We start from the raw sequence: 17,441 nt of genomic DNA on the forward strand, positions 1-17,441 counted from the left end.
GCTGGCAGGGCGCTGCCCTCAGAGCTGGGCACTCGGCCAACAGCTGCCCTCTCCAGCAACCCAGCGCTGAAGGCAGCGCAGAAGTAAGGGTGGCAATACTGTGACCATCCTAAATAACCTTATGACCCCCCCTGCAACTTCCTTTTGGGTCAGGACCCCCAATTTGAGAAACGCTGGTCTCCTCCCGTGAAATCTGTATAGTATAAAGTAAAAGCACACAAAAGACCAGATTTCACGGCAGGAGACCAGATTTCAGTCCGTGATGTGTTTTTCATGGCCGTGAATTTGGTGGGGCCCTGCTTATAACATTAATGATTTAAACATTGAGGGCCTCATGTACTTCAGGTTGCAACTTCTTTGAGCCAAAGTTTGGTGATGAATCATGCAGTGTGTCCAAATTGCTGCTTGTGTCACGTTCTTTACTTATGCTTCAAGCCCACTGTTCTTTCCAGCCATGGCTGCTGCCCCATCAGTGCATAGCCCCACACACATAGACCAGTTGAGACCTTCATCTATGATGAATTAATTGAGGATTTTGAACATTTCTTCACCAGTTGTTCAGATTGGGATTTCTTTGAGGAAGAGAATTTCTTCAATACTGTACCTACTTTGACAAATCTTCACATAACACTGAAGCTGAGCCTGAAGCTTGGCTATGTCTGCAGATTCATCAAGCTGCAATGCAAAATATTAACTCTTCTTTAACTTGTTCTATCAACTGGTCCTGGACATTCTCTGCAAGAGCATCAGTGGGTCGACGGATGGTATTATTTGGCATAGGAATGGTTTGCAGTGTCATAGCTGCATGTTCCCCAATCATAATTCTACACGTGTCTATTGCTGCTGGAAATCAATGGGACTTGCCAGTAGTGTGTGCTTGTTTGCATTTCGCAATTCACGTGGCCACACCAAAAGATGATTCTACGGCTTTCTGAGGAACAGTTGCTCCTTTAGACATTACTTTTTTTTTTTTTTTGGGCCACTTTAATTCTTCTGGTTTCTGAAGGAAAAAATCACAGCTCTTGTTTACATATTCTGGGTGTTTGGTTTCTAAATGTCTCTAGTTTCCCAGGCCTTGCACTCTTAGTTACGAACACTTGAAAACAAATGACACGCTTGAAATGGCTGTGGATTTTCCACAGTAATAGCAAGACATAAAAATCCAAACATAACGTAACTTGTCATATTATCTACTTTGCTTCCTTTTCTGTTTAACTTTATGAAAATCATCTTCCTCTTCAGCCCAACGATTGTTACATACAGGCTGAGCATTTAGCAAAAATCATTCCATTATAAAGACGAGATGCACCTATCTCTACCTCAGCCCCCTTACCCCATGTGCTAGGGCTGATGCTGCTGGCCTCTCTTTGTCCTCCGCTCCAACTGTAGGCTTTCAGCTGAGAGACTTCCAGCTGACTGACTCCTCCAGCAGGAAGTCTCTCTGCAGAAGGCTCCCTGCAGGAAAGAAGGGCACAGCGGGTGTGTCTATGCTACAGCTGGGACAGAGTCTCCCAGCCCAGGCAGACAGACTTGTGCTAACTTCGCTACAGATAACTTCGTTGCAGCATGGATGGTTGCTCAGGTTTGCCACCCAAATCCAAGCCCACCTGATCACCTGATCGGGTGCTAGCCCAAGATGCCACCAATGCCACAACATCTACACTGCTATTTTTAATGTGCTAGCTTGAGTTTCCGCGAGCCTGTCTACCCAGGCTGCAAGGCTTACTCCCAACTGTATTGTAGATATACACAGAGAGACTCCCAGCCCTGATAGCAGCATCAGCATAAGAAGCAGAATCCTTAGTTAAACCACAGGTGATTTTTAAGGCAAGTTTAATAGTCAACTAGAAAACAAAAAATGGGTGTAGCAATTCCATTTTTCTCCCAAACACTCATGGGATCCTCATGAACCCTTTGTGGCTCTCCAAGGGAAGTATGGCTCACAGTTTGGAAAGCATTGTGTTGATGAACACCCTTTTGGAAGTATTCCTGTAGTCTTCACTTCATCTCTCTATTCCCAAAGGAAAGTATTTGAGGTACAGAAGAAGTAAAGAGAGAAGCCAAGAGTCTCTGTGAGGTTGCTGTCAAGCTCTTTACCCATGGAAATATTGTTCATCTAAAACCAATACCAGGATGGCTCTGTTGTCTAAGAGGCCGAATGAAAAAAGGATTCCTAGAAGGAAGATTGAACACCAACTTCAAATTCTGGCCCATTGTTGCCATATAGTTGCTTTGGGTGCTCATGGTCACTGAAAATTTTAATTTTTAGATAGATGATTTGTTATCTTTTGCAGATTGAAGTGGCTGCTCGTTTGATGTAACTGACTTTCTATTCATGAAATTATATGTTGACACAACATATACTGCACAGTTAAAGACAATCTTCTGCAAATAATTTCTCCTCAGACCGCTACATGCATCAGAAAAATACTTAAACCGTTCGTTACATGGCTAAAGAAAAAAGGCTGTCTCCCTAAAGAGTTAACAAATTCAATAATTTGCCAAGCAGAGGAGCAGAACAGCTGTTGTCTACTGACCCACAGCCTAATAGTGGCAAGAAAAATGTCATCTTAAATCACGGTTTGCCAAATCAGTGAATGTACAGGTCCCCTGCCTTAAATCAAGAACTGAGGCATACCTTTATGTACAGTAGGGTAAAGGCTAACAGATTTAAGTCTGTTCCATTAATCTTCTATCTCTGAAAGCTCAAAGTAACTACTGTAACTCCCACTGGATAAATGAAATGTTACTTTCGCTGTAGAGACTCATGTCAGATAGCTACAAATTACACAAAGATGCAATTTTTGGAAGAATTCCGATCCTTACAATGAAAATGAATAATGGACAAAGCCCACTGGTCCAAGTACACCAGAAAATACCCAGTAAGAAACAGACCTGCATTGGCAGATGCCTCTCTGAATCCCGGCTTTGTATGATTTTAGCTCCACATCCTGATCCCACTGAGGTCAATAAGAGCTTTTGTCATTGACTTCAAGAGGATCAAAATTTGGGATCTCATCCAGTACAGCATAAAGCAGTTATTATAAACTTACTCATAACCCAAGTACTCAGTGGAGCTTTAGAAAGTGGACTAGGATATAAAAATGTCAATTTAATGCACAGAATCCTACCAGAAAGACTCTGGAATGGAAATAGCAAACACTCTAATTGTATCAGATAGATACTGAGACTTGCAGCATCCCAGCTCACTCATAAAACACTAGCACATGAATCTTGGGCAGAAGAGGAGGGCCACACACAGGTCTGGGATGAACAAGGAGCAATGCTGACAGACTCCAAAGGGAGCCTTCTTTAATTCTCCTCAGTCAGAAGACAGAGGCTGGGATTCAGGGCCTGGAAAGCATGGATGGAAGGGATTTAATAGTAAACAGTGGTAATAATACAGTATTTACCACTTCTACAAACTTGCAATAACTAGGGGGATTCTCGGGCACACAGAAATCTCCATAGGAGCAAAACACTTTTACAGTGAGTTTCTATAGTGAATGGGAAGTAAACGCTGTAAATGTAGTGCTTCCATGCAGACCCTACCTATGCCAATGGAGGGATTCTCCTAAGGGTGAAGGTGTCCACCTCCTTGAGAGGTGTGGATTTTTCACACACCCGAACGATGTAGTTATACTGACCTAATTTCCTAATGTAGACCAGGCCTAAGTGAAATTCACCTAAATACCTTCACCTATACAAGTCTGATTGTGAACACGAAAAGTTCCAACCAACTGCACGTTATGAAGGAACAAGTACGATTACATTTGAAAAAGCAAAACACATTCATACATTACACACGTTCATAGATTCCAGGCCAGAAGGGAACATTATGATCATCTAGTCTGGCCCCTGTATAACACAGGCCATTGAATTTTACCCAGTGATTCCTAAATGCAACAAATCATCTAAAATAATGGCTCAGTGATCGTGGGCACCTTCTACTGTGAGGAAGGGAACCAGTGGAAAATCCATACCTTACTTGTGCTTCCAACATGTTCTCTATCTGCATTCCTTATCCACCCTTGAATGTAGGACCTAGCTGCTCCTCCTCTGCAACTGCCAACATGCCTTCTCTCCCCAACTCTACACAGATAACTGCAAAAGGAGCACCTACTCAACATGTCCCTAGATCAGCGCAAACTTTTTGGCCTGAGGGCCACGTCGGGGTTCCAAAACTGTATGGAGAGCTGGGTAGGGAAGGCTGTGCCTCCCCAAATAGCCTGGCCCCTGCCCCCGACTGTCCCCCTCAGAACCCCGCACCCATCCAATCCCTACCCCCCCCGTTCCTTTGCCCCTGACCGCCCCCTCCCAGGACCCCCTGCCCCTAACCGCCCCCCCAGGACCCCACCCCTTATCCAACCCCCCGCTGCTCCCTGTCCCCTGACTGCCCCGACCCCTATCCACACCCCCACACCCTTATAGGCTCCCCGAGACTCCCACGCCTATCCAACCCACCCTGCTCCCTGACTGCCCTCCCAAACCTCTGCCCCATGCAACCCCCCCTGCTTCCTGTCCCCTGACCTCTATCCACACCCCCGCCCTGACAGCCCCCCCCCCGGCATTCCCATGCCTATCCAACCCCCCCCCCGCCCCGTTCCCCATCCCCTGACTGCCCCCACCCCCAGAACCTCTGTCCCATCCAACCGCCCCCTGCTCCCTGTTCCCTGACTGCCCCCCGGGACCCACTGCCCCTTATCCAACACCCCCCCCCCACCTCCTTACCATGCCGCTCAGAGCAGCATGTCTGGCAGCTGTGTCACCCGGCCAGAGCCAGCCACGCCGCCGCACTGCCCAGCAGGAGGCTGCGGGGGAAGGGGGACAGCAGGGGAGGGGCCAGGGGCTCCCCAACTGGGAGCTCAGGGGCTGGGCAGGATGGTCCCACAGGCCAGATGTGGCCTGCAGGCCGTAGTTTGCCCACCTCTGCCCTAGCTGGTATGCTGCTAATCTGTGGGAGGCAGTCCTTGCTTACAGCCCTCCCCGCTGTTCACCATTTTCCTGTCCCCTTCACCATTTTCTACCTTCACAGTCCCTCCAATGACCTGCACAGATTCAATAGTCCCCCTCCCAGCTGCAGCATCAGACCCACTTCCTAATCAGCAACCGATCCCCAATCAGGATTCTCCAACTGCATATCCTTACACTCTACCCACTACCCGTCACCCAGCAACAATCCAGTACTACTCCCCCTCGGTACTATCACCCACTTCTCCCTAGTTAGTGTCTTGACTATCCTAACTCCCACACACAGAGTACTGATCCTCCAATTTTCAACTCAACGCTCCCAATCCCCACCACAACATTCCCATGCTGAGAGCTGGTGAAGGTTCAGCAAGTCCCTCTGTCCTCCAACCTGTCCCTCAACTAGCAAAGGTGGGCAGTACCTAATAAAAATATATAAAATGATGACTGATACAGAGAAGCAGGTTGGGAGCATCTGTTCTTCATCTCTGATATCTCAAGAACAAGGGAACATTCAATGAAATTAAAAGGCTGCAAACTCAGAGCTGATCAAATGAAATATTTTTTCCCACTGTGCATATTTTGAATGTGGAACTCATTGTCACAGGAGGTTGAAAAAATTAAAATTCTGTCTCAAAATACATGTGTTTGGAGAATAAGAGGAAAGACCAAATTCTGTCCAGGCAAATAAAACCTAAGAAAAAAGCAGGGTTTTTGACACACGCTGACACAATTTGTACTGAAGTTTAGCAATGATACTGTTGCAAATGGCAAGGATCTACTGTGGGAACAAATATTTTATTATGATTATTAATAATAATAACAACTAATAATTTTGTAATCTAACTCATTTGAATAATTTGAAATGAAAAATAGACCAAACACACCAGAAAAAGCAGAGCAACTACACAAATTCCTCTCCACAATATTGCAGCATGCTCATACCTCAGATTCACTGCAACATTGTCCCTCTCTACCTTGTGTTCAGAAAGCAAAGCACTATGTTATTGTGAGACATGCAGATCTTTCTTTAACTATAATGAAAAAAATACCTACATTCTTTCACAGTTAACATGTTATGCTAGTGCAAAATCTTGAAATCCACAGTTAAATGCGATGGTTCCACCTGAATGAATATGAATAGACTTGGGGATGCTGTGCTGATTACCTGTGGAGAGTTGGGCAGGGAAGGGGTTCATTTCTTTGTCCACCATTTTCTGGTACAAAGCTCTCAGACTGAATGGCTCCACAGTGAAAGGTAAAGTCCCAGTCAACATTGCATACATATTCACTCCACTGAAAAGAGAAGCAGAGAAGAAACAGTTAAGGAACTAAAACTATGCCATCAGGAGTGGGGAAAGGCATGTAGAAAAGCATAGATGTTGTACTTATCTGCAATACTTTCACTTTAACGGTCAACAACTGTAAAACTAATGTGCAACTTTCATTTTTCTAGGGTCCTTAGAACCTTGGAATAGGAACCTGATTTCACTGCTGCTCTGCATGTGGAATAGTCACTGATGTCAGTGGGAGTTTCATATAAAGGTCCCGATCCAGAGCCAATGCCACTGAGAAGACTCCCATTGGATTTCGGTAGACTTTGGATCAGGCCCACAAAGCAGCTATATAACAAGAGCTGAACAATTCTTGGTATTAGCTCCCCAAAACTGGCCAGTTCACTGATGAAAACTCGGTTATGCTCCTTCTATTTCTCCTCACTCCTAAAAGGGCCTTTAAACTGAATTGCCTTGGAGAATTTACTTTTTCCATTTTGCTGGCAATCTCAGTAACTCGTGCACAGCATAGAAATGAAGTCACAGAATCATAGAATCATAGAATATCAGGGTTGAAAGGGACCTCAGGAGGTCATCTAGTCCAACCCCCTGCTCAAAGCAGGACCAATCCCCAATTAAATCATCCCAGCCAGGGCTTTGTCAAGCCTGACCTCAAAAACTTCTAAGGAAGGAGATTCCACCACCTCCCTAGGTAACGCATTCCAGTGTTTCACCACCCTCCTAGTGAAAAAGTTTTTCCTAATATCCAACCTAAACCTCCCCCACTGCAACTTGAGACCATTACTCCTTGTCCTGTCATCTTCTACCACTGAGAATAGTCTAGAATCATCCTCTTTGGAACCCCCTTTCAGGTAGTTGAAAGCAGCTATCAAATCCCCCCTCATTCTTCTCTTCTGCAGACTAAACAATCCCAGCTCCCTCAGCCTCTCCTCATAAGTCATGTGTTCCAGACCCCTAATAATTTTTGTTGCCCTTCGCTGGACTCTCTCCAATTTTTCCACATCCTTCTTGTAGTGTGGGGCCCAAAACTGGACACAGTACTCCAGATGAGGCCTCACCAATGTTGACTAGAGGGGAATGATCACGTCCCTCTATCTGCTGGCTATGCCCCTACTTATACATCCCAAAATGCCATTGGCCTTCTTGGCAACAAGGGCACACTGTTGACTCATATCCAGCTTCTCGTCCACTGTCACCCCTAGGTCCTTTTCCGCAGAACTGCTGCCTAGCAATTCGGTCCCTAGTCTGTAGCAGTGCATTGGATTCTTCCGTCCTAAGTGCAGGACCCTGCACTTATCCTTGTTAAACCTCATCAGATTTCTTTTGGCCCAATCCTCCAATTTGTCTAGGTCCCTCTGTATCCTATCGCTACCTGCCACCGTATCTACCACTCCTCCTGATTTAGTATCATCCGCAAATTTGCTGAGAGTGCAATCCACACCATCCTCCAGATCGTTTATGAAGTGCTCCACTTGATACCGGCTGCCATCTAGACATGGAGCCATTGATCACTTCCCATTGAGCCCGACAATCTAGCCAACTTTCTACCCACCTTATAGTGCATTCATCCAACCCATACTTCTTTAACTTGCTGACAAGAATACTGTGGGAGACCGTGTCAAAAGCTTTGCTAAAGTCAAGAAACAATACATCCACTGCTTTCCCGTCATCCACAGAACCAGTAATCTCATCATAGAAGGCGATTAGATTAGTCAGGCATGACCTTCCCTTGGTGAATCCATGCTGACTGTTCCAGATCACTTTCCTCTCGTGTAAGTGCTTCAGGATTGATTCCTTGAGGACCTGCTCCATGATTTTTCCGGGGACTGAGGTGAGGCTGACTGGCCTGTAGTTCCCAGGATCCTCCTTCTTCCCTTTTTTAAAGATGGGCACTACATTAGCCTTTTTCCAGTCGTCCGGGACTTCCCCTGATCGCCATGAGTTTTCAAAGATAATGGCCAATGGCTCTGCAATCACAGCCGCCAACTCCTTTAGCACTCTCGGATGCAACGCATCCGGCCCCATGGACTTGTGCACGTCCAGCTTTTCTAAATAGTCCCGAACCACTTCTTTCTCCACAGAGGGCTGGCCACCTATTCCCCATGCTGTGTTGCCCAGTGCAGCAGTCTGGGAGCTGACCTTGTTCGTGAAGACAGAAGCAAAAAAAGCATTGAGTACATTAGCTTTTTCCATATCCTCTGTCACTAGGTTGCCTCCCTCATTCAGTAAGGGGCCCACACTTTCCTTGGCTTTCTTCTTGTTGCCAACATACCTGAAGAAACCCTTCTTGTTACTCTTAACATCTCTTGCTAGCTGCAGCTCCAGGTGCGATTTGGCCCTCCTGATTTCATTCCTACATGCCCGAGCAACATTTTTATACTCTTCCTTCGTCATTTGTCCAATCTTCCACATCTTGTAAGCTTCTTTTTTATGTTTAAGATCTGCAAGGATTTCATTGTTAAGCCAAGCTGGTCGCCTGCCATATTTACTATTCTTTCAACACATCGGGATGGTTTGTCCCTGTAACCTCAATAGGGATTTTTTGAAATACAGCCAGCTCTCCTGGACTCCTTTCCCCCTCATATTATTCCCCCAGGGGACCTACCCATCAGTTCCCTGAGGGAGTCGAAGTCTGCTTTCCTGAAGTCCAGGGTCCGTATTCTGCTGCTTTCCTTTCTTCCCTGTGTCAAGATCCTGAACTCGACCAACTCATGGTCACTGCCTCCCAGATTCCCATCCACTTTTGCTTCCCCTACTAATTCTTCCTGGTTTGTGAGCAGCAGGTCAAGAAAAGCTCTCCCCCTAGTTGGCTCCTCCAGCACTTGCACCAGGAAATTGTCCCCTACATTTTCCAGAAACTTCCTGGATTGTCTGTGCACCGCTATAGTGCTCTCCCAGCAGATATCAGGATGATTAAAGTCACCCATGAGAACCAGGGCATGCGATCTAGTAGCTTCTGCGAGTTGCCGGAAGAAAGCCTCATCCACCTCATTCCCCTGGTCCGGTGGTCTATAGCAGACTCCCACCACTACATCATTCTTGTTGCTCACACTTTTAAACTTAATCCAGAGACACTCAGGTTTTTCTGCAGTTTCATAATTGAGCTCTGAGCAGTCATACTGCTCCCTTACATACAGTGCTACTCCCCCACCTTTTCTGCCCTGCCTGTCCTTCCTGAACAGTTTATAACCTTCCTGACAGTACTCCAGTCATGTGATTTATCCCACCAAGTCTCTGTTATTCCAATCACGTCATAATTCCTTTCCTTCACCAGGACCTCCAGTTCTCCCTGCTTGTTTCCAAGGCTTTGCGCATTTGTATATAGGCACATGAGATAACCTGCTGATCGCCCCTCAGTCTCAGTATGAGGTAGGAGCCCTCCCCTCACAAACATTAGTATATTATAGTCAGTATGTTATAAGGTCAGTCACACTCCCTAGCATTAGTGTGGTTAGATACAGGGAAGGCTAGGCACTAACTATATATATTTTTTAAATTAAAAAAAATATTGGCACAGGGTATTTTTGCAGGTAAAGGTTAAGGGTTTAGAAGAATGGCAGGCTTCTGATTGTCTGCATTCCAATCACAGTAAGAGTTCCTGCATTCCACAGTGCTGGTAACCCCCACCATCCCTGATGTAGATGGATGACCCTGTGCAGGAGTGAGAGATTAAGTAGCTGTATGATAGTTTAGTTCTGGATCTCCTCAGAGCAGGGACTACAAATTAGGTTCCAACTTGTAAAGCTCCTAAAAAGTGGTTAGTTGTAAAAAGATATGACTGGATCAAATTCAGCCCTGGTGCACTGACATCAATGGAGTTATATAAGAAATTAACCCATTCTACCCATTGTACATAAGCATACATTTGACTGTTTCTCTTACTGCTATGTATATCTATGGTTTATCCCTCTTAGCAGTAATAATAACTAGATAATACTTTACATTTTCAAAGGGCTATAAAACGTTAATTAATGAATGCTCACAGTTCAGGCATGTAAGTTTTATGATCCCCATTTTACTGACAGGGAACCTGAGTCACAGAGAGGTTAAATGGTTTGCCTGAGGCTGCACAGCCAGTCAGTAGCAGGGCAAGGCTAGAGCTCCAGACTTCTAGTGCTCAGAAAGGCACTACCTCATTAATGTTTGACCTTATGCCATTTTTTCCCACCTCTTCCTGCTCGTAGACTACAATTGTGTTTATTTCCAACCAGGAGAAGAAACAAGGTTCTATATATACAGCTGACACCACATACAGGGCAACAGGAAGGCAAACAGAGGAGTGCAGTACAAGCCTTTCCAGTAATGCCGACACATACATCGGCCCCAAACATCCTTCGCATTCCCCTACCTCCAGCAATGGAGTCTTTTGTCTGCACTGCATGGACATTAAAAATCTCACAACATTTCTTGTATTTGTATGAGAAAAGGCTTGTCCAAGTTTCCTCAGCTGAAATGTCTTTTCCCTTTACTATTATGCTCTTTATACAGTGATCCGGGTAGCTTCCAGCCTTCATGCCAGAGCTGACTGTACACAATATATGGATTTAGTGGGAGCATTTGGAGATCCTTTGGTGTAAAAGGAACTACATACAGTAGATTCTATGCCCTTCAGTGTAGAAACCATATCTTCTTCTGTGTTTGGAAAGTTCTTAGCACATTTTCAGCTCCTCCAAATCTAAATAATAAATATAAAATATAATAGAGTCCATTTTCTAATCCAGACGTCCCCCAGGCCATAAAGCAGTGGGTCATGCTACTCCTAGAGAGTTTGGTTGATCACGGTAACCAAACACTTTAATATATCTGATATGAGCTACAGTAAAAAAATAAAAATAAAAAATTAGCTGTTACAAGCTACATAACTCACATGGACCAAACGTCTATTTTGGGACCATATTTTTTCCTTGCAAGAAGTTCTGGGGCTGCATAGGCCGGGCTGCCACACTGCGTGCTGAATGGATCAGAGTAACCCAAGATACCCGCACAGTTGCTCAAGCCGAAGTCTGTGAAAATGAAGGAAATACTAGATCATACACACACGTTCACACACATATGCACTGAAACATTAGTGAAAAGAGCACAGGTTTTCCAGACATATGCAGTCTACTGCCATAAGAAGAAATCGTCCTGAAAAAGAAACTTTCAAGAGTTTGCTGTCTTTATGGATTGAAAGAGTAGAAGCTTTTGTCAAGTAATTTTTTAATTTATCGGAGAAACAAAACTTAGGATACTTTCTGTTGTCAGATGCACACTTGCAACTGCGTGATTTCAATGGGTGTTGCATGAGCACAGCTGAGAGCAGAATTTGGCCTGTGTGTTCATGTGTATGGGGCAGAAGATGACCTTAAGATTGTCCAATATTTTATATTATTGCAAAACGTTGCTAAAAGGCAAAGTCTAAATGTTATGGCTTCAAACTTTTCCACTAAATGACATAAATGAGCTGTCAACCTTAACAAGAGGTTTTGCTTTCTAGGGCTGTGGTGGTAATATATAAACACAAGGTTGCAGAGTCAGCACTCTGACTCTAAAATGGCAAATAGGGGAAAATATGGGAGGAAAAAAAAATTGGGGTTTTTTTGTTTCGGTTTTTGTTTGTTTGAAGTAATGTATTTGTAGCCCTTAGTGATATCTGATCTATCCATGTAAAGTCTCCATTTCCAGTTGAGTGTTTTTATTTGATTCATGCTTCTTACAAATTCCCAGAATGCATACAACACATATGGATCTCAGGGTGATTTAAATGAAATCAGTGTAGACAGGAAAACTGAATAATGCCTAGGAAAAAATAAAATTATAAAGATTACCATGTGAGCTGAAGTGTCTAAGTGAATGCACATGAATACTTTCCACTTGACTGACTATTTGGGAGGAAGGCAAGCACAGAATGCATGTACACTGCCCTACATTTGAGCATTCAAAATGTGCCGGAGGGAGTCTGCAGGAGCACATTGTTAAAACTGAAGGAAGGGTTGGCACTATTCCTTGCCTCTGATGGAATCCTACCCTGTCTGGATACTGATTAATCATCCCTGCCAGAGATGACTTATCCCTCGAGTTTATACAAATACTTCTGAATATTCTTGTTGTTAGTGTTATTATTTTGTGCATAGACTGGACCAGATTACTTCTGGTCTACATTTTTGAAGAAGCTCTTTGCTAAAATATTGGTAGTATATGCAGTGGGCTTTTAAATAAATATTTACTTTTAATCTTAATGAGAGAATGTAATTGGCACAAACACTGATAATTGTAATGCTGGTATTGTCTTTATCCAATATCTTTTGTAACCTTTGCTGTTTGCAGAATTAAGATCAAAGACCATGATTGGTTCCTCAAAGTAAATATTATGGCATGGGGAAACCCCCCCACTGTTCCTGTTAATGCTCAACCAGGGAACCATCACATTACACTTCTATGCTATAACACCTTCAGGAACACAATACTGAGCTCAGCATATGGGCTACTGATTAAACTAGACTGTTACAGTGATGGGAATGTTACTAAATAACAGGGCCATTAGTACTCTCAGACATTTAATATAAGAACTTATGGGATATTTCAGCTCTTGTGCAAGCAGGCAAAGCTGCAGCAACTTCAGTGGAGTTGCATCCACTTACACAAGAGCTGCTTTTGGCCCATTATTTCTTGAACAGAATGCCAACCTGTGGTACCAAGAATGCCCCAAGCCCCACAACTAGCACTACGATTGTGTCTTTATCAGATACCTGTGATCAAGGGCTGCTGGCTACAGAGAAGCACATTTATTTCACCAAGACCTCAAAAACCCACTTCCCAGATCTGAGTCTTAGCAAGCAGCTGACAAGGGCGACACTTCATGCAATAAAAGGAATATATATAACAGACTATAACCAATGCACCTAATACAAATCACTAACAACTTACTTTAAATCATCTTAATACGGAGCAAAGAAGAACTGACAAAATCAGAAGCCATCATTTTGGCAGTGTGATGCAGAACAGGAGTCAGACTCAAGGAATTAAGCTCTCATTTGTATGCATGAGTAAGCAGAGGCGTTCTGTTACTGAGATAACTTGTATTAAGTTCCTTGGGGCAGGCACTGTCTTTGTCTGTGTTTTGTATAATGCCAAGCACACTGGCACCTAATACAGAATATAACTCTTATGTTGGTCAAAGTAAAAAAAAAAAATGTTTTGGTTAATTGAAGACCAATGACCTAATACATTCATCTGACTTTGAAAGTTCCTGTTTACTCATGCATTCTAATGGGAACTGAATTTCCAGAGTCCTATTCCACATCAGACTGCAGTCCCTGCCCCAAGGAGCTTAACATAAGTTACCTCTGCATATTCATGCATACAAAGGAGAGCTTAATTCTCCAAATCAGACTCATTGCCACTCAGAAGCCCTTGCTGGGAGCCATCCATTCAATGACAGCCTCTGCTGAGAGACCTTCCATAGTTATGGAGGTATAAAACATTTCATTATCATGTATCATCTAAATGAGAGAGTGCACAGGGGAGCCAAGAGGGGCAGATTCTCTTGTCCACTGAGGCCATTTTGTGCTGCACAAGCAACACACGTCAGCCTTCAACCAGCCAAAGACAGCTGGTGGAGAATTTCCCCTACACAGAAGAGTTCCTTTAAGGGAAATGTGAGGGCATGGCCGGGGCAGGACAGGGATCTCCACTACACTCAATCCTCCACTTGGTGTAAGTTAGAGCTGCCTCTGTGCCCTAACCTGGACCAGGGCCAGGGGTTCTGAATCAGGGAGCTGCAACCAGTTCCCCGTGGTCCCTTTTCTCTGTTCCACCCAAAACGTAGTTCCAATGGAATGACGAATCAAGGCCATAAGGCAGTGGTTCTCAACCTTTCTTCATTTGTGGACCCCTAAAAAATTTCGAATGGAGGTGTGGACCCCTTTGGAAATCTTAGACATAGTGGGTCCGCAGACCACAGGTTAAAAACCACTGCCATAAGGGTTTCAGAACAAAATTTTCAGAAATGCTTGTCTGCGTGTTGTAAGAGGTATGACAATTTCCCGCAATATCCAGGACAAAACTTACTGAATTAAGTTTAAGTAATTTAGGAGCTCATTGTATTAAAAATGTTTGTGTTGTTATGGGATTGTATGTAATTTGCCTAGGACACAGGACTAATTCAAACCTTGGGAAGCGTTATAAGCTTCAAAGGACTCTTGGGTTAAGATAAGAACGAGCTGTTAGTTGAGTAGGTTTCCTAGGAAATACTTGGGAGGAGGGAAATGCAAATGCCTACCTCCTGACCTGATCTTTTGAGTTTTACCATGGGGATGGGACCTGTGTCTATAAATCACCTATTCCCAGGATCAAAGGGCCCAAACGAAATAAAGGAGTAACTCACAGATTCATGGGAGTGCTTGTTCTGAGCTAAAGGAGTTATGAACGGGTAACCACAGGAAAACCCCGGGGTTAAAGTTTGAAGGACTGTTCACCAGCCAGAAGCCTTGTTAGAGTGAGGGGGTGATCTCTGGTAAGCTGATTAGTATGCATGTAGGTTCTTTTATTGTTTTTAATCCATTTTCTCTGTAGTGCTTTTACCTTAAGAGTAAATGTGCTTTATTAGAAAGAGCTGTGTGATAACTAATGTGGCAATTACACTGTGTACTCTTTCTAAAGAGAAAAGTAAAGCAGGCTGGCTTAGACGCCTCACTTTGCTAGGGAATTTATAGTGAAGGCAGGGAGCTGTGTGGCCGGGAAATACCCTCGTCAAGAGGAAGAGAGACACATGTCTCCACCCAAAAGAGTCAACAATTTGGGAGCCAGAAGCCTGAAAGTGGACGTCCTTGCTGGACGATAGAGGGGGAATACAAGTGCAGTTGCCCTGAACTGGTGTCACTAAGGTATCAGGACCAATCACTACAGGTGTCATATAAAGAATTGTTCAGAGGAGACACATTAGCCAACAATTGGTGGATAACTTAAAAGATAACTCATATCTGTTTTGGATTGCTTCATCAAATGGTGGCCTTCTCAAGAAAATTAAATCAAAGGATTTCCTTATAGAATAGGAGAACCTGAAACAAGAGCTGTTTGGATTGACTGTAAATCTGCTTTTACTTTTAGTCTAATAAACTATTAGTCTAATAAAAAGCTCTTTATGTTCTATAACATATACAGTTGGACAATGGGATTTAATTGCCTTGTTTTAAAAACACATACTGAGCACAATCTGCTACTGTTAAGATGTTGTCAGTTGTGAGGACTAGAGGACAATTTACTTTAATGCTAGCTAATCTAAGGAAGATCTAAACATCTCCTTCCCTATCCTTTCCACACCACCCACCTTACTTATGCAACTGAAGCAAGTAAGACTGTGGAAACAGTTTGGAAAATTTTTCTTTTGTTTTGGCACACCAGTTTTATATTGTATATGAATCATCTGACTGTGTCTGTATTAGGATGTCAAGTGTATGTACTGTTGGGTAATCAAACACCGAATAACAAGAAAGTTATAGAAATTCTTTAAATCCATCAGATGTTCTCATTACAGTGTTACAAACCATCTGGTCTCACTTAGCTGCTAAACTGAGATAATGGGTGGTATCCATCATTACTGATGAATGATTCATGGTAACATATCAATATCCTCTTGACCTGCAATTGAGGCAATGCAACATTTTGTTTTGCTATTATCTTTCCAGAGTTACTTGATTCACTAAAATGTAGTGACTAACAAGTCATGGCCATTTTTCAAAACACCGAATTCCTAAGTGGATTTTGGATATTTTAAAATATCCCTTCTTGTTTGCACAGAGATGTGTATCATTCATCTAGATGACCTGGCGCACCTTTTGACCTAAGTTTAGTCAACACTTTTCATCAAGTATGAGATGACGAAACCTCTCTTTCAAAGACAGAGTGAAAGAAAGAATCTGGCTTCTAAGCAGACAACTAAAGATACTGCTGTTATAAAATGTGTAGGCATGGAAATAAATATAAACAGATGTTCTTTAATAAGGGGCATATTTTCCTTTCAATGCCCACATTAACATAAATGGGAGTTACACACAGGCAGTGAGAAAAGAATATATTCATAGATGATTAATCTACAATGTCTGCAGGACTTGAATGAATTAAGCACTGCATACAATGGGTGCCTTAACACAATCAAGAGTCCATTGTTGATTTTATTTTTTTAAACACACTTCTAAATCAATTTCTCATCTGATTTTGGAAATGAGTTTACTGTATATAAACAGATGACCAAATGTTGCCAGCTGCTGTGTGCGCGCACAGCTCCTGCTGACTTCAGCAGAAGCATGTGCATCTGGGGGCAGAATCCAGCACTTAATAAATATAAAATTAACAGGATAAAACAAATGATTTTTGTGGGGTCTCTTCAGTAATCCTTATTCTGGCAATGCTCCCACTGATTTCAATAGCAGCTTTGCCTAAGTAAAGGCTGCCGGATCAGGCCTTTAATAAATAAATCTGAATTCACTGGAACGTTTTTCACGGGGTGCTTTCAGCAACAGCTTGGATGCTATTTGCACTCTCTCAGCATCTCTCTGTAACACCATTATGTGTTGTCACGTGGAGGATTGTGAGGACTCAAAAATTCCCTTTATATGATTGCACAGATTTCAATTATTGGAATGGTCAAAAGAGTTTCATACCAATAAGCTTGATATTGTTGTCTTCATCTAGCAGCAGATTTTCTATCTTCAAGTCTCTGAAAGAAATAAAATGTTTTGGGTGAGCATCTGAAATGATGAAACAACTTTTAGTCATTCTCAACTGTTTCCTTACAAGAGTCAGAAATAGTGATCGATGTTATGAAGTATGGAAGCAGTGGACATGGTTCCATGGTTAAAGTTGAGTTTAGTTTGACACTTAAAGCATTTTCTTACATAAAAAGAGGCCATTACCCTCTGATCCCACTGAGGATTACCAAAAGAAACTACATCATCTGCTCAAGAAACTCCCTGAAAAAGCACAAGAACAAATCTGCACAGACACACCCCTAGAACTCCGAACAGGGGTATTCTATCTGCTACCCAAGATCCATAAACCTGGAAATCCTGGACGCCCCATCATCTCAGGCATTGGCACCCTGACAGCAGGATTGTCTGGCTATGTAGACTCCCTCCTCAGGCCCGACGCTACCAGCACTCTCAGCTATCTTCGAGACACCACTGACTTCCTGAGGAAACT

At 43.3% G+C, this 17,441-nt stretch overlaps 1 protein-coding gene and 1 long non-coding RNA gene across 2 annotated transcripts in view; one reads left to right on the top strand and one right to left on the bottom strand.

Annotated features, from left to right (window-relative positions):
• LOC140918311 (uncharacterized) overlaps positions 1–6,972 on the top strand; it is a 45,743-nt gene extending 38,771 nt beyond the window's left edge. Inside the window, exon 4 of the long non-coding RNA XR_012161141.1 lies at positions 6,425–6,972. This is a non-coding gene — a long non-coding RNA (uncharacterized lncRNA). The remainder of the gene's footprint in view (positions 1–6,424) is intronic.
• Positions 1–17,441, bottom strand: part of HUNK (hormonally up-regulated Neu-associated kinase) — an 86,943-nt gene that overhangs the window by 28,930 nt on the left and 40,572 nt on the right. The window contains exons 3-5 of the mRNA XM_073362364.1: positions 16,904–16,959; positions 11,131–11,266; positions 6,137–6,264 (exon numbers count right to left, since the gene is read on the bottom strand). Coding sequence (XP_073218465.1) covers positions 6,137–6,264; positions 11,131–11,266; positions 16,904–16,959 — 320 coding nt within the window. The remainder of the gene's footprint in view (positions 1–6,136; positions 6,265–11,130; positions 11,267–16,903; positions 16,960–17,441) is intronic.

Source organism: Lepidochelys kempii, chromosome 1 (assembly GCF_965140265.1).
Source record: "Lepidochelys kempii isolate rLepKem1 chromosome 1, rLepKem1.hap2, whole genome shotgun sequence".
In the NCBI taxonomy this organism is placed as follows: Eukaryota; Metazoa; Chordata; order Testudines; family Cheloniidae; genus Lepidochelys; species Lepidochelys kempii.